Source organism: Cherax quadricarinatus, chromosome 68 (genome assembly GCF_038502225.1).
Source record: "Cherax quadricarinatus isolate ZL_2023a chromosome 68, ASM3850222v1, whole genome shotgun sequence".
Lineage (NCBI taxonomy): Eukaryota > Metazoa > Arthropoda > Malacostraca > Decapoda > Parastacidae > Cherax > Cherax quadricarinatus.
In genome coordinates this window covers 11591391-11615557 of record NC_091359.1, presented here as the reverse complement: position 1 = coordinate 11615557, position 24167 = coordinate 11591391, and the positions used below count along the sequence as shown (strand labels likewise).

The 24167-nt window shown below is 39.3% G+C and overlaps 4 protein-coding genes across 4 annotated transcripts in view; all 4 read right to left on the bottom strand.

The window, feature by feature from the left end:
* Nucleotides 1-5158: 5158 nt before the first annotated feature.
* The window catches only part of LOC128697611 (uncharacterized), a 230879-nt gene continuing 211870 nt past the window's right edge, over nt 5159-24167 (bottom strand). The window contains exons 2-3 of the mRNA XM_070099681.1: nt 5912-6042; nt 5159-5778 (exon numbers count right to left, since the gene is read on the bottom strand). Coding sequence (XP_069955782.1) covers nt 5293-5778; nt 5912-5914 — 489 coding nt within the window. The 5' untranslated portion in view covers nt 5915-6042 and the 3' untranslated portion in view covers nt 5159-5292. The remainder of the gene's footprint in view (nt 5779-5911; nt 6043-24167) is intronic.
* Nucleotides 8981-9860, bottom strand: LOC128697891 (ctenidin-3-like). Its single transcript, XM_070099499.1, has 2 exons — nt 9839-9860; nt 8981-9705 (listed from the first exon to the last, which is right to left on the bottom strand). Exons 1-2 carry the CDS (start codon nt 9839-9841, stop codon nt 9085-9087), a joined length of 624 nt encoding a protein of 207 aa, XP_069955600.1. The 5' UTR covers nt 9842-9860; the 3' UTR covers nt 8981-9084.
* LOC128697612 (ctenidin-1-like) lies at nt 12788-13723 on the bottom strand. Its single transcript, XM_053789442.2, has 2 exons — nt 13567-13723; nt 12788-13430 (listed from the first exon to the last, which is right to left on the bottom strand). The coding sequence occupies exons 1-2, from the start codon at nt 13567-13569 to the stop codon at nt 12936-12938; spliced, it is 498 nt and encodes a 165-aa protein (XP_053645417.1). The 5' UTR covers nt 13570-13723; the 3' UTR covers nt 12788-12935.
* LOC138854726 (ctenidin-1-like) lies at nt 18551-19499 on the bottom strand. Its single transcript, XM_070099498.1, has 2 exons — nt 19338-19499; nt 18551-19201 (listed from the first exon to the last, which is right to left on the bottom strand). Exons 1-2 carry the CDS (start codon nt 19338-19340, stop codon nt 18707-18709), a joined length of 498 nt encoding a protein of 165 aa, XP_069955599.1. The 5' UTR covers nt 19341-19499; the 3' UTR covers nt 18551-18706.

The following is a 24167-nucleotide window of genomic DNA, read 5'->3' as shown; positions in this document are numbered from 1 at the left end:
GGCAAGATTGTTAAGAGCTTCAAGAAAAGGTTGGAAGAGACTGGAGTCATGAGGCCACAGAGCAAAGATGTCATCCACATAGCGGAGCCAGAGTGAAGGTTGCACATCGAGGGTAGGAAGAAGAACAGTCTCGAAGTATTCCATGTAAAGATTAGCAAGGACAGGAGAGAGAGGAGAGCCCATAGCGACACCGAAGGTTTGGGAATAATATTTCCCTTGGAAGGAAAAGGAGTTAGAGTCCACACAGAGGCGGATCAGATCAAGAAAGACATCAGTGGGGATAGGGAGATGAAGAAACCCTTCATGGGCCTTCTCTCTAAGGAAATCAAGGACATCATCAAGAGGGACATTGGTGAAGAGGGACTCAACGTCAAGACTAAGCATCTTACAGGTTGGGAGAGAGCGAACCCGTTCAATGAAGTCTTGAGAGTGACGGAGGTGGGCAGGAGAAAAAGTACCAAGAAAGGGAGTGAGGGTTTTGGCCAGCCAAGAAGCAAAACTCATAAACCTGATATTCCTCTTCGTCCTATCATATCCTCTAGAGGTTCTGTCTCTTATTCTCTTGCTTCTTGGCTGGCCAAAACCCTCACTCCCTTTCTTGGTACTTTTTCTCCTGCCCACCTCCGTCACTCTCAAGACTTCATTGAACGGGTTCGCTCTCTCCCAACCTGTAAGATGCTTAGTCTTGACGTTGAGTCCCTCTTCACCAATGTCCCTCTTGATGATGTCCTTGATTTCCTTAGAGAGAAGGCCCATGAAGGGTTTCTTCATCTCCCTATCCCCACTGTTGTCTTTCTTGATCTGATCCGCCTCTGTGTGGACTCTAACTCCTTTTCCTTCCAAGGGAAATATTATTCCCAAACCTTCGGTGTCGCTATGGGCTCTCCTCTCTCTCCTGTCCTTGCTAATCTTTACATGGAATACTTCGAGACTGTTCTTCTTCCTACCCTCGATGTGCAACCTTCACTCTGGCTCCGCTATGTGGATGACATCTTTGCTCTGTGGCCTCATGACTCCAGTCTCTTCCAACCTTTTCTTGAAGCTCTTAACAATCTTGCCCCTTCCATTAAGTTTAAAGCTGAATGGGAATCTAATTCCTTACTTCCTTTCCTTGATGTCCATGTCCACCGCTCAGATACAGGTTTTTCCTTTTCCGTTTACCGTAAACCTATGCACAGTGGCATGTACATTCACTACTTTTCCTATCATGCTTCCCCTGTCAAGAAAAGTGTTCTTATCTCCCTCTTTCTCCGTGCCCTCCGCATCTGTGATCCTCAGTTCCTTCCAGCAGAAATTTCCACTCTTTATAATTCGTTCTCCCGTCTTGGCTACCCTTCCCATTTCATAGACTCTGCCCTCTCACGTGCTAAACGCAATTTCTTCTCTCCCAAACTCTCTACTCATGGGAACTCTTCTATCCTCTGCCTTCCCTACATTTCCGGTCTTTCTAATCTCAACAATTCTCTCCGTCCCTTAGACATCAAGCTTACCTTCCGCCAGACTAACACTCTTCGCACTAATCTCGTTCATACCTCTCCTCCCTCTACAGATGTTCCTGGTGTCTACTCTATTTCTTGCTCCTCCTGTCCTCTTCAATACTTTGGAGAAACTGGTCGATCTCTTTCTGACAGACTTAGGGAGCACAAAAATAGTGTTAGGCTTGCCGACACTAACAATGCTCTTTTCTGTCACGTCAGAGATCATAGCCATCCTATTGACTGGTCTTCTGCTAAAACTGTCTTCCCTACTTCCAACTCGAACAGTCGCCGTTTAGTTGAATCCTCTCTTATACACAACTTTCCTTGTATGAACCTTAGCCCTGGCTTCGTCTCTGTAGATGCCTTCCTCTCCCACTACATTGTAAAATGCTCCAAACTTCAGAACACTCGTGACTTAACCTGAATCCTCATTTTTTCTTCTTCTTCTTCTTTTTCTTCTTCCTCTTCCCCTTTCCTCTCTCCTTTTCTCCTCTGGGTTGTCTTTCTCTCTCCTGTCTCGTGTTTCTGTTCCTTCTTTATTTTATTTCACCACTTTCCCTTTCACGCACCTCGGTGCGCTTGCTCTCCCTCTGTGGGTTTCTAGCTCTCTTGCAGTGCTCCCCTTCCTTTGTATTTGACTGGCTCGTCTTCCTTATTTCCCACTTCTACCACTACCACTACTTCTACCTCTTCTTCTTCTACCACATCTACTGATGAAATTAGACACATGTGCGGCGTCTGGTTGTCTTTGTTGTGGACGTTTCGCCATCCAGTGGCTGGCTGGATGGCGAAACGTCTACGGTGGGGATGCCCGGGTGTTGTGCATGTGTCATTTCATCCTGTCGGTATTATATACATTTCTTGTACTACTACTACTACTACTACTACCACTACTACTACCTCCACCTCTTCCTGCCTATATATAGCCGTCCTGCTCCACCTCTGTTAGTGTGACTTTGTCAATGGTCCAAGTCGGACCGAAACGTCGTCGTAAGCTTCTGTCTTTTATGTGCGGGTTATTTGTGTACACACACACACACACATTTAGTAACCTTAACCTAAGTGACCAGACGCCGTGCGCATCATCCACTGACCTGGTTATCCACTTCCTCGAGAGGATCATACTGAGCAAACTTCTATACTGTACTTCTTTGTACAGCTGGAATTAAATTCATGTTCATAGTTTTTCTCTACTGCAGATAGGTTTGTTAATTCCAATATTTGACAACCTGTCGTCTACAAGAGTGAAACTTTTTCCGATAACAGTAACAGAGAAAAATCGCCAACACAACAGAAACAGACAGCTCACCATTTTCTGTTTATTACATCACAATGAGCTGCTCACAGAATCACAATAGGTAGCACAGGTGAACAAATAACTTCACAAGATATGGTTTATCACCAATAAACTGTGTTTTAATATATACGTTAATTTCATTCTTGGGAAGAGTTATTCTAATAGAAACTTGACAGGAATAATTGATTGTAACACTTATAACTGCCTAAGTATAGGGTCTCAGAGGCAACTGTGCATTTGAATAGTATAAAGACGCGTCTTTTAAACAACATTCCACAAAATAAATGATATAACTTTCCAGTCTATATGATCCAGAGCTTGCATCTAACCAATGTTGGGCCTATTGTGATAAATGGTTTGAAAACCGACAAGTTGAAGATTGAGACACTTATGCAACGTATGGGAATCTTTACTGAAGAAACGTTTCGCCACACAGTGGCTTCATCAGTCCAATACAAGGTAGAGATGAGTAAGGAGAGGTGGAGTTTGAGATAATCAGTCCCTCAGCCTGAAACCGATGTGTTCAGCCTGATGTTTTACGGAAAACGATACCAGATATTTATTAAGATCCTGAAGACCTACTGTGCATTTGAGCTCCTCTGTCATATCCCTCAGTTACTGCCTACTATAGAGAACAGTATTATTTTCGAGTAGAATTTTATAACGCTAAATGATTAAAAATACAAACCATATGGAATAATGTTATTTAAGATATTTGGAGAACAATGCATGGAACGAAGAACCACAGGTTTCACACTAGTTTTAAGTATGATTAGCAACGCAATAATAGCATCGAATAAATTGAACGTCTACTTATTTCACCAAGATAAATAATTCAATCATGTAAAATCAACATAAATACATTAGAAATATGACTCGCCTCACCGTTAGAAAAGATCTGCTAACGACCGAACCAGTAATCACTAATAACAGGTGTGAATACCTGATCTAAATCCGGAAAAAAATATTTTTAGGGGGCTTCCCATAGTGAGTAATAGAGGCAGAATTTGATGAGTAAAATTTGCGCAACATTTAGGTTTCTTTATTGCTGAAATGTTTCGCCTACGTGGTAGGCTTCTTTAGTCAAATACAGAGGAGAAACGTTTTAACAGTAAACATACCCAACTGTTGCACGTTTCTAACTCGTTGTTAGGTATTGTATACCATTTTGATGTTCACGTTTCTAACTCGTCAACTTGTAGGGATTTTATACCATTCTCAGCGTACAGAGGTTCAAATATTGACCTACATGAACTTTATAACTAGTTCAGTTATTCCTTCGAAGGTATGTATTCGTTTCACTTAGATTTTGAGTATGGAGTCCAGAACATATTTATTTCCTTTCCCATATTCTCGTATGGGCCAGTAGGCCTTCTGCAGTGTTCCTACATTCTTATGTTCTTATGTTAATATTTATAGTACGTGTATCTCTGGTTGTCTTAACAACACGGGATTTTTCAGAGCATTTATTCACGTGGGGAGAAATACTCTTAGTAGCATGGTAATAATTAACTGTAATCGACTTACATATTCCTTATGTCATTGCGTAAATTAATCTACATTATTAAAACTCACAAATTACTTAAAACACTGGAGACACAATTTACGTATTTTTTATCTACAAAAAAAAATGGAAGTAAAATTTCGACAACATGAGAAGATCTAAGAACATTTCATACAGTATAAGAATTGCATGGCAGGATCCCAATCTATCTCATGACCAGAATCCCAAAGGTAAAAAAACATTATGTCGTTGCTGTCCTCCTCCAGTCTAATAGGTTTCCATATAGCCTAATAAAAAATTATGTCACTGTACTCGTAACTACACTAATATCACCAGCAGGAGTGTTTATTGTTGAATACAGCGCCTACAGACTCGTGATTCATATAGGATGGAGTCCACCTCTGGTGCAAATTGTAGGACCCGTAGCCTCGGAGTGGATAAAAAATGTTTCGAGGAAAATAATATATATATATATATATATATATATATATATATATATATATATATATATATATATATATATATATATATATGCAATAAGATCATCACAGTAAACAGGTGATCTGATAGTGAGGTGCTGGCCGGACCCCTTATATAGCTTCCTTGGATGCTTCACTTTCATAGTTCCTTGATAATGTGAGTAGTCACGAAAGCGCTTGGAATTTCTCTATTCTTTCAGAGTGGTTGTTTTGCATATATATATATATATATATATATATATATATATATATATATATATATATATATATATATATATATATATATATATATATATAATGTAGTAGAGAGAGAGAGAGAGAGAGAGAGAGAGAGAGAGAGAGAGAGAGAGAGAGAGAGAGAGAGAGAGAGAAATAATTTCTGGTAATAATTTCTGGTAAAGATGACAATTATTTGGAATGAAAAATTTATTCGAGTTGCACCAATTAGGTACAGAATCAGGAATCAGACATTAGACACAGTGGTCAAAATTTCCGTTACCAAAACTGTTGAGGAAAGATAAATTTGGTGTTCTCTTAACCATAGCGGCGGCCGAAGCCTCCACCATGAGATCCAAAGCCAGATCCACCACCAAATCCGCCTCCAATTCCACCATGAGATCCCCCAAATCCTCCACCGCCAAATCCGCCACCAATCCCACCATGAGAGCCTCCAAATCCACCGCCGATCCCTCCAAGGGATCCACCGAATCCACCACCGCCGAATCCTCCACGTTGTCCATATCGACCACCAGAGAATCCTCCAATGGAACCTCCAGAGAAGCCGCCACCGCCAAATCCACCGCCTCCAATGTGTCCTCCGCCAAACCCGCCACCACCATGGCCTCCAAATCCACCGCCTCCAATGTGTCCTCCGCCAAACCCGCCACCACCATGGCCTCCAAATCCACCGCCTCCAATATGTCCTCCGCCAAACCCGCCGCCGCCGCCTCCAATGTGACCTCCGTTCACCCTGGAGGATCCCACCAGGAGAACAGCACTAATGGTCACCAGAAACAGTTTCTGTGTAAAAGAAAAAAATTACGAGCCATATTAACACTTTTTTCAAGTTCCATTAAGTACCTGTGGGACATATATCCTATAAAAGCAATTGTGTTAACCATACAAGTTCTGTGAAATATTTTAAGGGACAGACCATGTTTGCGGAAGGAAGGTAGCAGTCCCAGACTGTTGCTGGCTTCTCGTCACAGCGTTATATACTGGTCAGCTGCCTTCCTGGCCTTGCATGTGGGTACGTCACAGCTTTCCTATTTCCTGACCATGAACCTGCAGATCATCAATCATCACTTGTGTATTTCAGCTTCCTTAATAAGGGACAACACAAAACAAATGTAAGATAATGTATTAATTTTCTCTCTCTCTCTAACGCATATACCCACCGTCACACGAATCACAATATTCAGAGATTTTATAGACGAGAGCGTTCACACACACACTCAATGTTGGTGGATTTAACTTTACTATACATCGAGAGCATCATTCACTGACCTATGTCAATGTTTTCTTCTTGCTTCTGCAGTGTTGCGCTGAGAAAAAAAAAATTTCTAGACTTATAAAACACTCGGAAAACATATTTTAAACTTTAGTGTATTTGGAAAATTTCTAGTTTTACACTAGATTAAAACAGGTAAGATTTATTTTGAATAATTTGGTTGGAGAATTCACATTTCGTAAAAAAAAATGATTCCAATGAATTTTTATCATTTAGAAAACAAGGTAAGAAAATTCGTATTTCGTAATGACGAATTTTATATCGTACAATGCTTCTCCTGTACTAAAAAAAAAAACCATACCACGGGCGGGATTTGAACCCGCGGTCTGTATGCAATAATGTCATCACGATTTCCTGAGTCCTCCTGTACTATTTATAATTTCAAGACAATCTGAAACTTCATTCTCAAATACTGGCGAAGATTGCAACGAACTGACAATAAACATGCCACACAGCGCGTTAGGAATGAGGTGAAATGCGAGACATGCATTGTGTTCATTGTTCCAGTCATTCTGAGACCTTGTCAGTGACTGTTTTATGGAGCTAACTTTTAAAGCGTTTCCTATATGTTAGTTAAAACAGGATATAAAGGGAAATTCATTTTTATCTCACGTACATGGCTATAGAAAGTCCCTTCGCTAGGAAAATGGGTCAGGGAAACCCACAAGGCTAAGGACCGCAAAAAGGGGTACGAGTATAATTTGGAAACCATTAAAAAGCGTCTCTTGACATTCAATCGTATCGTTAACAAAGATTCGAGTGAACAAACTATTACCATCAAAACAAACCATTAATCTACTTGGGAGATTCACAGTGTTTTATTTATGTGGGTTTTAACAGGTATGAATTAGATAATGATTTTAAATATAGGAAAAAGACAGAGCTAGCACGAGGAAAGGTTGGGGAAAAAAACACTTCCTCTTAGTGAAAATTTCAGGTTGAAAAAAAAGTTAATTATGCATTGGGGGGGGGGGAGGTGCCCATTCAAAAAGGGAAATCTTGGCAGATGGGAATTACATTTGTTTAGTAAATCAGGAAAATCAAGCACTAATTTCTTGAGTTTAACCTTTTAGGTATCCTGCGTCCCTGGGATCACCATCCACCACGTATGTTTATTTCACCATTTTTTAGAATAAAAAACACAGGACTCCCGATAATACACAGATATATGGATCCCTCCCACGCGCGCACTTCCAAACACTCACACACACACACACTCGGGGCCAGGAGCTATGACTCAACCCCTGCAACCACAATTAGATGAGTACACATACGGAGCTTTAGGGACTAACCTGAGCCATCAGACCACCGTGTGTAACATACATTCAGCTTCATCGACAGAATCTTGCCGAGGAAATTTATTTCTATGCTTCTTTAAATAGCTTAAAATTTATTGCACAGATTATTTGTAAGATTTAGGTAATCTTCAGCAAATCTACATATTATTAAATCAGATCTGCATTTTATCCCTCTGTATAAAAAGTGCAATAAAAATTTGACAACAATAATGAACTAACATTAAGAGCAACCTAAATTTAGGCACTAACACGTAAATGTGTTACATTTACGGGTCACATCTACTTTTTTATGTTATACAGAAGCACCTTTTAAATCTGCATCGCTAATTAAATACATGTCAAATCTATATAGACCCGGGTACATATGAAACAATGTAAGCCATCTTGTTGTATAAGAACAGATTCAAGTATATTGTATTCAATGACTCACGAAATCGTAATAACGCGATTGTAAACAAATTGGCCAAGAGTTTTACGACTCACTAGCCGTGGGTTCAAATCCCACCCGTACCGTAGTTTGCATTCAATATGTGAATAGCAAAGTATTAATAATTTGGCAAGGTTACAAATATCATCTCAAGACTTTCATCTAATGTCTCGATCCACCAGAAGGTTTTCTTATGAATCAATATACATCTAGATTCTATTTACTCTCACTTAAAATAATCCTTGGACAACAAAAGACAAGTGAACAATATTGTTTCTATACTAATGACTCATCAGGAGTGTGTGTTTATATCAGTGAATTTATACACACACATGTAGAAGTAGATAAGGGGCATTATGTGAGCAAATATTTGACCTTATTTACTATGTACGAGAAACAGATTAATATACATGCCAGCTTTATTATTAGCTTTTCTTTCTGTTACTTAATTATTGCATTTATAAACATTTTTCTCAGGCTAGAGAAGGCTCCAAGTTACGACCTTAGGGACAACGTTCATAATATAAATGTATGTAAATATTTTGCTTGCTCTGTAAATTACAAGCAGTCTATTTCTGGAGGGTCAGTGCATGCAGAAGACGCGAACACCTTACCACCAACCAAATAGGCACTTGCTCTGGAGCAAGATTTAACCTCGTTTCAAGTTAAGTAACGTCGGTATTGAACACCGTATGCCAGGCTGAGGGACTGATCACCAGGTTTTGCACACCGTTCTGTGTATAGTTCTGAAAGGCTGAGGGACTGATCATCATACCATCTACTATTTTTCTATGTCATCACTGTACTGAACTGTGGAAATCTTACTATGTGTAAGTGCTATGCCAAGTTCTTAATAAAGAAAATAAAGAAATTTTGATAGCTATCTGCATGACTTTTCTTCTCATTCGCCAAAAAAAAGGGAAGCGTCATTTTGATTTTATTTCAATATTAATTGGTAAAATAAAGGTATATTTTTACATGAAAAATTTATTTGTGCATAAATAAGGTACAGAATCAGTAATCAGACAAACATAGCAGTTAAATGTTTATCAAAACTGGTGAAGAACTGGTATAAATTTAAGATGTTTTCCTTAACCATAGCTGCGGCCGAAGCTCCCGCCGTGAGAGCCAAAACCAGATCCACCACCAAACCCGCCACGGGAGCCTACAAATCCGCCCTTACCCCCACCAAATCCGCCGCTAAACCCGCCAAGGGATCCACCAAATCCACTGCCGCCAAGTCCACTACGTCCTCCATATCGTCCTCCAGAGAATCCTCCGCCAATTCTGCCGCCGCCAAATCCTCCGCCAATCCCGCCATGGGAGCCTCCAAATCCGCCCTTACCCCCACCAAATCCGCCAAGTGAGCCACCAAATCCACCGCTGCCAAATCCTCCACGTCCTCCATATCGTCCTCCAGAGAATCCTCCGCCAATCCCTCCGCCGCCAAATCCTCCACCTATACCGCCATGGGAGCCTCGAAATCCGCCGAGGGATCCACCAAATCCACCGTGGGATCCACTAAATCCACCACCGCCGAATCCTCCACGTCCTCCATATTGGCCTCTAGAGAAACCACCACCGCCGAAGCCACCGCCTCCAGTGTGTCCTCCGCTAAAGCCGCCGCCTCCGCCTCCGCCTCCAATGTGACCTCCGTTCACCCTGGAGGATCCCACCAGGAGAGCAGCACTAATGGTCACCAGCAACAGTTTCTGAGTAAGAGAAAGAAATTTAAACGAGCAATACTAACAACTTTTTCTAGATCTATTAAATCGTTGCATAGCATAAAATATAAGAACACATTTTGATCCTGTTAGATACTTGAAATATGTGGTGGAGACTGACCATGGTTGCTATAGGAAGGCAGCAGTACTGAACTGTACTGTTGCTGGTTTCTTGTCACCACGTTATATAGTATTCAGCTGCCTTCCTGACCTTGCTCATAGTGCTTGTCACCGCTTTCCTATTTCATGACCATAAACCTGGTGCACATCAAACACCACTTGTGTAGTTCTGCTTCCCTGATAATGTCTGTTATGTCTCTGTCTCCATCTTTCTTTCGCCCGCCCCCTCTCTCTCTCAACTTCAATCACCCAAACCCCCCTTCACACACACACACACACACACACACACACACACACTTACGCAATCTGAGAATCAACCATCGCAACCACAAATAGGCGAATATATGTTAACATACACACACACAAGGCTAGTGGCTTTAATTTGACCAAACACAAAGAACATAATCCACGCTCATATGCTCACGCTTTCTTCCTGTTTTCATAGAATTTTCTGAATATCTTATGGATGGGTAATTAGCGTTTTAGCAATAGATAAAAACATTAAGAATTTATATCATATTGATTGGAAATTTACATTTCATGAATATTTCAGAGGAATTTTTATTTGTTATTTGACATAATTCAATGGAGCTACGGACCGTCTTGAGATGTACAGAAAAATCGGGGTACCATTCAAAAAAACAAAAATTGTTCTCACATTTATATTGTTAAAAAACGATTAGATTGAATAAATTATTAGTATCAAACCACTAATTTATTTTGAAGGTTCCCATTTCTTTATTTCACAAATATCATGTGGTTATAATTGGTGCGAATTCAAAAACGATCCTTAATATTGCTGAAATTTGTGGAAATTTCAGGTTCTTATGCTAAGTTATTTTATGCGTTTACGAGAGCCCAGAGAAAGAGATAAATCTGGATAGATGGGAGTTTAATTTGTTTAGTAAATCGGGAAAATCAAGAAATAACTTTTAGAGTTAAGCGTTTTAAATATTTTGAGGATAACCTTTCACCCCCGTTTTTTTCAGGTTTATTAATGATAAATAAAAACATGCGACTGCAAATAATACACACAGACATATTCACGCCTATCCACGACCGCCTGCACACACACACGGCGCGCGAGCACTAACACACGCAAACACACAAGCAAACACACGCAAATACACACGCAAACACACACGCAAACACACACATACACACACACACACGCAAACACACACACACACACACACACATGTGGAACGTTACTAACACCCTTTGCAACCAGATGCCATATGCAGCACCCATTCAACTGCTCTCCATATCTTACCACGAAAGGATTTTCTAAGTAAACTTATTCTTATGCATCTTTGAAAATCCGAAAATTTATTTACGTCTTCTGCTTCTTTGAATAGTTCATTGGTTGGTTACTTAGGGGTAAAGCCAACTGATAAGTTTAGAAAACAATAAACATCTCAGTACAGTCTCTCAATTACATCACAAGAATTTATTCACTGTAGGTACTGCAATTGTTTTGGTAATGTTTAGTTAATCACTAACACAATACAGGTCAAATCAGTTCTGCATTGTACCACTCTGAAGAGGAAAAGTGTGATAATAACCTGAGAGCAATACTGTTTGGTAACATTTAGAGTAACCTAATTTTTGACACTGTCAAGTAAATGTGTAAGATTTATTACACGAGTCACAACCTGTTTCTTCTATTATAAAGGTGCATCTTTTAAACAATAGATTGCACCACTAATAAAATTAGTATTAAGTCGATTTAACCCACGACACACATTTAAAGATGAATAGTTCCAAGAATATTTATTGCATTCAGTATGTGAACTACATGTTATTAATTAATTGATATGGTCCTAAGCTATCACATAACCGGTGTCTGTCATGTGTAAACACAAGGCGTTTGTGTCCTGTCCCGAACTATCAGGTTTTCTTAGGGAAACCTGGATGTGCAACTAGATTTTTTGTTCTCTTAAATTTATCTGAGGACACGAAGGGTAAGGGAGTAAGTTCGTATTTATAGTAACCGTTCTATCAGAGAGTTGAATGAAAGCAGGAGCTTGCAGTGCTGCAGTAAGAAATAAGGAATTCCAAGCAAATTTGTTCAGAGGAAGCGTCATTGCAATATGTGTATATATATATATATATATATATATATATATATATATATATATATATATATATATATATATATATATATATATATATATATATATATATATATATTCCAGTAATAGAAATAACACAAATATTATAGTTCAAATTGAGACACTCAGGCTCTGCTAAGCGTGAGAGGAAGCTCTTATAAGAATAATTTTTGTCACGGTAGGAACATGGAATATTCTAAGTGCAAGAATCAAACTGTCTTCCGAAGTTTCATTTTCACAAATGTCTTGATAGTATTCCAACAGCAACAGCCGATGATTAAATCGTTGAGAGAATTTTATTTGCCGATTTAACTTCGATTTAAGCTCCCAAGCTAAGGGACTGATCACTTCATTTTTCACTGTCTACTGTATATAGTTCAGCAAGGCTGAGGGACTGATCACCTCACCTACTGTCTTTGTATGACATCACTGCTTTAAAATGTTGGCAAAACATGTGCAAACAAAATAATCAGGTGTTGCTCGTTTATTGTTCCTTATCTAACCTGCATTGTACACCATTATTGCAATGATTTTTATATCTGTAGTTGACTATATTCATTTGGCTACGATAGGTTAATGATGTATTTGCAGTCCTTCCGTCATGTACAATGTACTGCGGTTGTTAGACCATCTCAATTCCCCGAGTCGATTTATCAAGTCGAAATTTGAAAATCAAGAAATTAGACCACTTTCATTTTTGGACATTAAATATGCAGAAGTATTAGAAATACGGCAAGTTTTTTAAGTATAAATAAAACCAACACATTTGGACGCCTTTTTTACTCTTTCGACACAAAACAAGGTTTCATTTTGGTTTTATTTCAATATTAACATCTTGGCGAAATAAAGATATAATTTTTTGTATGGAAAAATTTATTTGTGGTGCATAAATAAAGTACAGAATCAGTAATTAGACATTAGGTACAGCAGTCAAAATTTCGTTTTCAGAACTGTTGAAGAACTGGGATAAATTTAGGTTTTTCCTTAACCGTAGCTGCGGCCGAAGCTCCCGCCGTGAGAACCAAAACCAGATCCACCACCAAACCCGCCATGGGAGCCTCCAAATCCTCCGCCAAACCCTCCGAGGGAGCCACCAAATCCACCACCGCCAAATCCTCCGCGTCCTCCATATCGGCCTCCGGAGAAGCCACCACCGCCAAATCCGCCGCCTCCAATGTGGCCTCCGCCAAACCCGCCACCACCATGGCCTCCAAATCCACCACCGCCAAATCCTCCACGTCCTCCATATCGGCCTCCGGAGAAGCCACCACCGCCAAACCCGCCACCACCATGGCCTCCAAATCCACCACCGCCAAATCCTCCACGTCCTCCATATCGGCCTCCGGAGAAGCTACCACCGCCAAATCCGCCGCCTCCAATGTGTCCTCCGCCAAAGCCGCCGCCGCCTCCAATGTGACCTCCGTTCACATTGGAGGATCCCACCAGGAGAGCAGCACTAATGGTCACCAGCAACAGTTTCTGAATAAAAGAGAGAACTTTCACGATCAATATTGACAATTTTTTTTCTAGATCTATAAAGCCGTTGTATAATATAAAACATAAGAACACTCTTTTTAATCCTGTAAGATATTGGAAATATGTGAGAGAGACTGACCATGGTTATAGGAAGGCAGCAGTCCTGAACTGTACTGTTGCTGGTTTCTCGTCACCGCGTTATATACTGTTCAGCTGCCTTCCTGACCTTGCTCATAGTGCTTGTCACCGCTTTCCTATACCATAACCATGAACCTGGTGCACATCATCCAGCGCTTGCGTAGTTCAGCTTCCTTAATGATAAGAGACACAAGACAACTGTCAGTATACCTATTCTTTCTGACTCTATCTCCATGTTTCACCCCCTCTTTCTCTCTCTCTCTCAGCAACATTTTACACACACACACACACACACACACACACACACACACACACACATACACACACATACACACACATACACACACACACACACACACACACACACACGCAGTGAGGCAACAACGAGTCATGGTACGTGATGAGGTATCACAGTAGGCGCCTGTGACGAGAGGCGTCCCACAGGGGTCAGTCCTAGGACCACTGCTATTTTTTATATATGTGAATGACATGATGGAAGAGATAGACTCTGAAGTCTCCCTGTTCGCAGGTGATGCGAAGTTAATGAGAAGGATTAAATCAGATGAGGATCAGGCAGGACTACAAAGAGACCTGGATAGGCTGTACACGTGGTCCAGCAACTGGCTTCTAGAATTCAACCCTGCTAAATGCAAAGTCATGAAGGTTGGGGAAGGGCAAAGAAGACCCAGACAGAGTATAGGCTAGGTGGACAAAGGCTGCAAACCTCACTCACGGAGAAAGATCTTGGGGTGAACGTAACACCGAGCACATCTCCAGAGGCACACATCAACCAGAAAACTGCTGCAGCATATGGGCGCCTGGCGAACCTGAGAACAGCGTTCCGATACCTTAGTAAGGAATCGTTCAAGACATTGTACACTGTGTAAGTCAGGCCCATACTGGAGTATGCAGCACCAGTTTGGAACCCACACCTGGTCAAGCACGTCAAGAAATTAGAGAAAGTACAAAGGTTTGCAACAAGGCTAGTTCCGGAGCTCAGGGAAATGTCCTACGAAGAAAGGTTGAGGAAAATCAGACTAACGACACTGGAGGACAGAAGGGTCAGGGGAGACATGGTAACAACATATGAAATACTGTTCCAGAGAGGGGACAAAGAAACAAGGGGTCAGAGTTGGAAGTTGACGACTTAGACACGTCAGAGGGATGCTATTAAGTATATCTTTAGTCACAGAGTTGTCAGGAAGTGAAATAGTCTAGCAAGTGATGTAGTGGAGGCAGGAACCATGCATAGCTTTAAAACGAGGCATGACAAAGCTGAGGAAACAGAGAGAGAGGACCTAGTAGCGATCAGTGAAGAGGCGGGGCCAGGAGCTGAGTTTCGACCCCTGCAACCACAAATAGGTGAGTACAATTAGGTGAGTACACACACACACACACACGCTTTGACTTGACTCCTGCAAACACAAACAGGTGAATATGGAACGTTAGTGACATAACCTGAGGGACCAGACGCCACTTCCAACATCCATTCTCCTGGCTGTCCATTTGTTCCAACGATAACATTTTTCTTAGCAAACATTTCTATGATTCTTTAAACATCAGAAAATTTATTTCTATTTCTTTGAATAGTTCCCTGACTGGTTTCTTAGGGGTAAATATAATTGATAAGATAAGGAAAAGCTTCCCCAGTAAATACCGAGAGAAATAACAGCGAAAAGTAGCGGAAACGACAGACACCTCAACATATTCTCTCGGTAACATAAGAATTTGCTCACGACACAATTGCTGGTAGCACAAGTGCTCAATTGGCTTGGTAATTTCTAGTTTAACGCTAACTAAAATGTAGACCAAGTCAGTTCTACATTGTATCACTCTGAAGGAAGAAAAGTGGAATAAAATCTTGATAGCAATAATGGATTGCAACATTTACATCAACCTAATCTTAGACACTGTCAAGTAAATGTGTTGGATTTATTACACGGGTCACATCTTGTTTTTCTTTATAGACTGCACCACTAACAAAATAGTTATTAAGTCCATTTAACTCAGGACACGTATTTAAACAAGTATAAAGAATATTAATTACATTCAATGTATATATTGCATGAGAATAATTATATGGTATGATCCGAAGCAATCTTATCACCGGTGTCATGTGTAACAAGGTGTTGGTGTCCTGTCATGACCTACCAGGTTTCCTCATGAAGCCATGGATAAGGAAATAGATTTTTTTTTACTCTCGCTTATATTTATCTTTGGATATGAAGGGGAAGGAAATAAGTTCGTATTTATACTAATGACTCTATCAGGATTAAGTGTTATCTTCGGTGAATTTACACAAACACATAAGTAAATATGGAGTATTATATAAACACATACTCGATCTTATTGATAATAAACAATATATTGATCAATATACAGACAAGATACATTCTCAGCATACACACACACACACACACACACACATATATATATATATATATATATATATATATATATATATATATATATATATATATATATAATATATATATATATATATATATATATATATATATATATACATATATATATGTCGTGCCGAATATGTAAAACTGATCAATTAGCAAGAACTCATTTAAAATTAAGTCCTTTCTAAAATTTTCTTTTATACGTTTAAAGATATATTTTTTCATTAATGTTAATGTAAAAATTTTTAATTTTACTCCAAAAGAATCTTAGAAAACTTACCTAACCTTATTATAATAAAAACAATTTATTTTAGCCTAACCCAACTAAATATATTTTAGATTTGTTTACAATAATTTAATACTAAACAAACACAGTGAAATATATTTTTTTCGTTAGGTTCAGAATGATTTTGGCGAAATTATTGCATACACAAATTTTCGCTTGTCCTATATGGCAAGATGAGCGTTGCTATTTAAGCCAAGATCGCAAGTTCTGCCTATTCGGCACGACATATATATAATTTATATATCTGACCTTGAACCACACGGGTTTGAACTGGGTCAGTCCCCACATAAGCATTTTTTTTCATAAATATATTGGAAAACTTTTTGGAGATATGGGAAGTAAAAGGTTATACCCAAATTTTTGATTGCTTGCGGAGGGGGGATGGGTCGGCGCCCAAAACTCCCGCGCTGCTCAAGGGTCAACTGTGTGAATATATATCCTAGGTAGAAGGTTGGTAGACAGCAACCACCCAGGGAGGTACTACCGTCCTGCCAAGTGAGTGTAAAACGAAAACCTGTAATTGTTTTACATGATGATAGGATTGCTGGTGTCTTGTTTCTGTCTCATAAACAGTCGAGATAACAGTTATATTTTGCTACTTCTATTTACACTTAGGTCACACTACATATGCATGTACACACATATATATGCACATGTATATGCAAAATATATACTAAATACTGCGTGGAATAGACAAGGTGGACAGAGACAGGATGTTCTAGAGAGGGGACACAGAAACAAGGGGTCACAATTGGAAGTTGAAGACTCAGGTGAGTCAAAAAGATGTTAGGAAGTATTTCTTCAGTCATAGACAAGTGGAATAGCCTAGCAAGTGAGGTAGTGGAGGCAGGAACCATACATAGCTTTAAGATGAGGTATGATAAAGCTTATGGAGCAGGGAGTGAGGGGATCTAGTAGCACTCAGTGAAGAGGCGGGGCCAGGAGCCGAGTCTCGACCCCCTGCAACCACAATTAGGTGAATACCCCCATCTGAGTTTCTTATTTTCTGCATAGTACCTTGTCTTCTTTATTTACTCCCTTCTCCACAGGGAAGTGGAAAAGAATTCTTCCTCCGTAAGCCATGAGCTTAAATACCATGAGCAAAGGGCTAGTAACCCATCTATATAAATTACTAAATTTAAAAAGAAAATCTTTTATTATGTTTTTAGGTCACCTGCCTTGGTGGGATACGACTGGTTCGTTGAAAATATTAGTCGTGCCGAATAAGTAAAACATGCTATTTTGGTTTAAATAGCAACGCTGTTCTTGCCGAATAAGGCAAGCGAAAACTTGTGTATGTAATAATTTCACTAAAATGCATTCTGAGCCTAACGAAAAAAAAATTTTGTGTTTATTTATTAAATTATTGTAAACTTATCTAAAATATATTTAGCTGGATTATGCTAAATTAAATTGTGCTTTTTATAATAAAGTTAGACAAGGTTTCTAATGTTCTTTTCGTACAAAATTATTAATTTTTACATTAACATAAATGAAAAAATGTATGTTTAAACGTATAAGAGAAAATTTTTAAAAAGGACTTAATTTTAAACGAGTTCTTGCTAAATGACCAATTTTACCAAATCAGGCTCTGCTAAGCGTGAGAGGAAGCTCTTATAAGAATAATTTTTGTCACGGTGGGAACATGGAATATTCTAAGTGCAATAATCAAACTGTCTTCCGAAGTTTCATTTTCACAAATGTCTTGATAGTATTCCAACAGCAACAGCCGATGATTAAATCGTTGAGAGAATTTTATTTGCAGATTTAAATTCGATTTAAGCTCCCAAGCTAAGGGACTGATCACTTCATTTTTCACTGTCTACTGTATATAGTTCAGCAAGGCTGAGGGACTGATCACCTCACCTACTGTCTTTGTATGACATCACTGCTTTAAAATGTTGGCAAAACATGTGCAAACAAAATAATCAGGTGTTGCTCGTTTATTGTTCCTTATCTAACCTGCATTGTACACCATTATTGCAATGATTTTTATATCTGTAGTTGACTATATTCATTTGGCTACGATAGGTTAATGATGTATTTGCAGTCCTTCCGTCATGTACAATGTACTGCGGTTGTTAGACCATCTCAATTCCCCGAGTCGATTTATCAAGTCGAAATTTGAAAAATCAAGAAATTAGACCACTTTCATTTTTGGACATTAAATATGCAGAAGTATTAGAAATACGGCAACTTTTATAAGTATAAATAAAACCAACACATTTGGACGCCTTTTTTACTCTTTCGACACAAAATAAGGTCTCATTTTGGTTTTATTTCAATATTAACATCTTGGCGAAATAAAGATATAATTTTTTGTATGGAAAAATTTATTTGTGGTGCATAAATAAAGTACAGAATCAGTAATTAGACATTAGGTACAGCAGTCAAAATTTCGTTTTCAGAACTGTTGAAGAACTGGGATAAATTTAGGTTTTTCCTTAACCGTAGCTGCGGCCGAAGCTCCCGCCATGAGAACCAAAACCAGATCCACCACCAAACCCACCATGGGAGCCTCCAAATCCTCCGCCAAACCCTCCGAGGGACCCACCAAATCCACCACCGCCAAATCCTCCGCGTCCTCCATATCGGCCTCCGGAGAAGCCACCACCGCCAAATCCGCCGCCTCCAATGTGGCCTCCGCCAAACCCGCCACCACCATGGCCTCCAAATCCACCACCGCCAAATCCTCCACGTCCTCCATATCGGCCTCCGGAGAAGCCACCACCGCCAAACCCGCCACCACCATGGCCTCCAAATCCACCACCGCCAAATCCTCCACGTCCTCCATATCGGCCTCCGGAGAAGCTACCACCGCCAAATCCGCCGCCTCCAATGTGTCCTCCGCCAAAGCCGCCGCCGCCTCCAATGTGACCTCCGTTCACATTGGAGGATCCCACCAGGAGAGCAGCACTAATGGTCACCAGCAACAGTTTCTGAATAAAAGAGAGAACTTTCACGATCAATATTGACAATTTTTTTTCTAGATCTATAAAGCCGTTGTATAATATAAAACATAAGAACACTCTTTTTAATCCTGTAAGATATTGGAAATATGTGAGAGAGACTGACCATGGTTATAGGAAGGCAGCAGTCCTGAACTGTACTGTTGCTGGTTTCTCGTCACCGCGTTATATACTGTTCAGCTGCCTTCCTGACCTTGCTCATAGTGCTTGTCACCGCTTTCCTATACCATAACCATGAACCTGGTGCACATCATCCAGCGCTTGCGTAGTTCAGCTTCCTTAATGATAAGAGACACAAGACAACTGTCAGTATACCTATTCTTTCTGACTCTATCTCCATGTTTCACCCCCTCTTTCTCTCTCTCTCTCAGCAACATTTTACACACACACACACACACACACACACACATACACACACATACACACACACACACACACACACACACACACACACGCAGTGAGGCAACAACGAGTCATGGTACGTGATGAGGTATCACAGTAGGCGCCTGTGACGAGAGGCGTCCCACAGGGGTCAGTCCTAGGACCACTGCTATTTTTTATATATGTGAATGACATGATGGAAGAGATAGACTCTGAAGTCTCCCTGTTCGCAGGTGATGCGAAGTTAATGAGAAGGATTAAATCAGATGAGGATCAGGCAGGACTACAAAGAGACCTGGATAGGCTGTACACGTGGTCCAGCAACTGGCTTCTAGAATTCAACCCTGCTAAATGCAAAGTCATGAAGGTTGGGGAAGGGCAAAGAAGACCCAGACAGAGTATAGGCTAGGTGGACAAAGGCTGCAAACCTCACTCACGGAGAAAGATCTTGGGGTGAACGTAACACCGAGCACATCTCCAGAGGCACACATCAACCAGAAAACTGCTGCAGCATATGGGCGCCTGGCGAACCTGAGAACAGCGTTCCGATACCTTAGTAAGGAATCGTTCAAGACATTGTACACTGTGTAAGTCAGGCCCATACTGGAGTATGCAGCACCAGTTTGGAACCCACACCTGGTCAAGCACGTCAAGAAATTAGAGAAAGTACAAAGGTTTGCAACAAGGCTAGTTCCGGAGCTCAGGGAAATGTCCTACGAAGAAAGGTTGAGGAAAATCAGACTAACGACACTGGAGGACAGAAGGGTCAGGGGAGACATGGTAACAACATATGAAATACTGTTCCAGAGAGGGGACAAAGAAACAAGGGGTCAGAGTTGGAAGTTGACGACTTAGACACGTCAGAGGGATGCTATTAAGTATATCTTTAGTCACAGAGTTGTCAGGAAGTGAAATAGTCTAGCAAGTGATGTAGTGGAGGCAGGAACCATGCATAGCTTTAAAACGAGGCATGACAAAGCTGAGGAAACAGAGAGAGAGGACCTAGTAGCGATCAGTGAAGAGGCGGGGCCAGGAGCTGAGTTTCGACCCCTGCAACCACAAATAGGTGAGTACAATTAGGTGAGTACACACACACACACACACGCTTTGACTTGACTCCTGCAAACACAAACAGGTGAATATGGAACGTTAGTGACATAACCTGAGGGACCAGACGCCACTTCCAACATCCATTCTCCTGGCTGTCCATTTGTTCCAACGATAACATTTTTCTTAGCAAACATTTCTATGATTCTTTAAACATCAGAAAATTTATTTCTATTTCTTTGAATAGTTCCCTGACTGGTTTCTTAGGGGTAAATATAATTGATAAGATAAGGAAAAGCTTCCCCAGTAAATACCGAGAGAAATAACAGCGAAAAGTAGCGGAAACGACAGACACCTCAACATATTCTCTCGGTAACATAAGAATTTGCTCACGACACAATTGCTGGTAGCACAAGTGCTCAATTGGCTTGGTAATTTCTAGTTTAACGCTAACTAAAATGTAGACCAAGTCAGTTCTACATTGTATCACTCTGAAGGAAGAAAAGTGGAATAAAATCTTGATAGCAATAATGGATTGCAACATTTACATCAACCTAATCTTAGACACTGTCAAGTAAATGTGTTGGATTTATTACACGGGTCACATCTTGTTTTTCTTTATAGACTGCACCACTAACAAAATAGTTATTAAGTCCATTTAACTCAGGACACGTATTTAAACAAGTATAAAGAATATTAATTACATTCAATGTATATATTGCATGAGAATAATTATATGGTATGATCCGAAGCAATCTTATCACCGGTGTCATGTGTAACAAGGTGTTGGTGTCCTGTCATGACCTACCAGGTTTCCTCATGAAGCCATGGATAAGGAAATAGATTTTTTTTTACTCTCGCTTATATTTATCTTTGGATATGAAGGGGAAGGAAATAAGTTCGTATTTATACTAATGACTATCAGGATTAAGTGTTATCTTCGGTGAATTTACACAAACACATAAGTAAATATGGAGTATTATATAAACACATACTCGATCTTATTGATAATAAACAATATATTGATCAATATACAGACAAGATACATTCTCAGCATACACACACACACACACATATATATATATATATATATATATATATATATATATATATATATATATATATATATATATATATATATATATATATATATAAAAATATATATATATATATATATATATATATATATATATATATATACATATATATATGTCGTGCCGAATATGTAAAACTGATCAATTAGCAAGAACTCATTTAAAATTAAGTCCTTTCTAAAATTTTCTCTTATACGTTTAAAGATATATTTTTTCATTAATGTTAATGTAAAAATTTTTAATTTTACTCCAAAAGAATCTTAGAAAACTTACCTAACCTTATTATAATAAAAACAATTTATTTTAGCCTAACCCAACTAAATATATTTTAGATTTGTTTACAATAATTTAATACTAAACAAACACAGTGAAATATATTTTTTTCGTTAGGTTCAGAATGATTTTGGCGAAATTATTGCATACACAAATTTTCGCTTGTCCTATATGGCAAGATGAGCGTTGCTATTTAAGCCAAGATCGCAAGTTCTGCCTATTCGGCACGACATATATATAATTTATATATCTGACCTTGAACCACACGGGTTTGAACTGGGTCAGTCCCCACATAAGCATTTTTTTTCATAAATATATTGGAAAACTTTTTGGAGATATGGGAAGTAAAAGGTTATACCCAAATTTTTGATTGCTTGCGGAGGGGGGATGGGTCGGCGCCCAAAACTCCCGCGCTGCTCAAGGGTCAACTGTGTGAATATATATCCTAGGTAGAAGGTTGGTAGACAGCAACCACCCAGGGAGGTACTACCGTCCTGCCAAGTGAGTGTAAAACGAAAACCTGTAATTGTTTTACATGATGATAGGATTGCTGGTGTCTTGTTTCTGTCTCATAAACAGTCGAGATAACAGTTATATTTTGCTACTTCTATTTACACTTAGGTCACACTACATATGCATGTACACACATATATATGCACATGTATTTGCAAAATATATACTAAATACTGCGTGGAATAGACAAGGTGGACAGAGACAGGATGTTCTAGAGAGGGGACACAGAAACAAGGGGTCACAATTGGAAGTTGAAGACTCAGGTGAGTCAAAAAGATGTTAGGAAGTATTTCTTCAGTCATAGACAAGTGGAATAGCCTAGCAAGTGAGGTAGTGGAGGCAGGAACCATACATAGCTTTAAGATGAGGTATGATAAAGCTTATGGAGCAGGGAGTGAGGGGATCTAGTAGCACTCAGTGAAGAGGCGGGGCCAGGAGCCGAGTCTCGACCCCCTGCAACCACAATTAGGTGAATACCCCCATCTGAGTTTCTTATTTTCTGCATAGTACCTTGTCTTCTTTATTTACTCCCTTCTCCACAGGGAAGTGGAAAAGAATTCTTCCTCCGTAAGCCATGAGCTTAAATACCATGAGCAAAGGGCTAGTAACCCATCTATATAAATTACTAAATTTAAAAAGAAAATCTTTTATGTTTTTAGGTCACCTGCCTTGGTGGGATACGACTGGTTCGTTGAAAATATTAGTCGTGCCGAATAAGTAAAACATGCTATTTTGGTTTAAATAGCAACGCTGTTCTTGCCGAATAAGGCAAGCGAAAACTTGTGTATGTAATAATTTCACTAAAATGCATTCTGAGCCTAACGAAAAAAAAATTTTGTGTTTATTTATTAAATTATTGTAAACTTATCTAAAATATATTTAGCTGGATTATGCTAAATTAAATTGTGCTTTTTATAATAAAGTTAGACAAGGTTTCTAATGTTCTTTTCGTACAAAATTATTAATTTTTACATTAACATAAATGAAAAAATGTATGTTTAAACGTATAAGAGAAAATTTTTAAAAAGGACTTAATTTTAAACGAGTTCTTGCTAAATGACCAATTTTACCAAATCAGGCTCTGCTAAGCGTGAGAGGAAGCTCTTATAAGAATAATTTTTGTCACGGTGGGAACATGGAATATTCTAAGTGCAATAATCAAACTGTCTTCCGAAGTTTCATTTTCACAAATGTCTTGATAGTATTCCAACAGCAACAGCCGATGATTAAATCGTTGAGAGAATTTTATTTGCAGATTTAAATTCGATTTAAGCTCCCAAGCTAAGGGACTGATCACTTCATTTTTCACTGTCTACTGTATATAGTTCAGCAAGGCTGAGGGACTGATCACCTCACCTACTGTCTTTGTATGACATCACTGCTTTAAAATGTTGGCAAAACATGTGCAAACAAAATAATCAGGTGTTGCTCGTTTATTGTTCCTTATCTAACCTGCATTGTACACCATTATTGCAATGATTTTTATATCTGTAGTTGACTATATTCATTTGGCTACGATAGGTTAATGATGTATTTGCAGTCCTTCCGTCATGTACAATGTACTGCGGTTGTTAGACCATCTCAATTCCCCGAGTCGATTTATCAAGTCGAAATTTGAAAAATCAAGA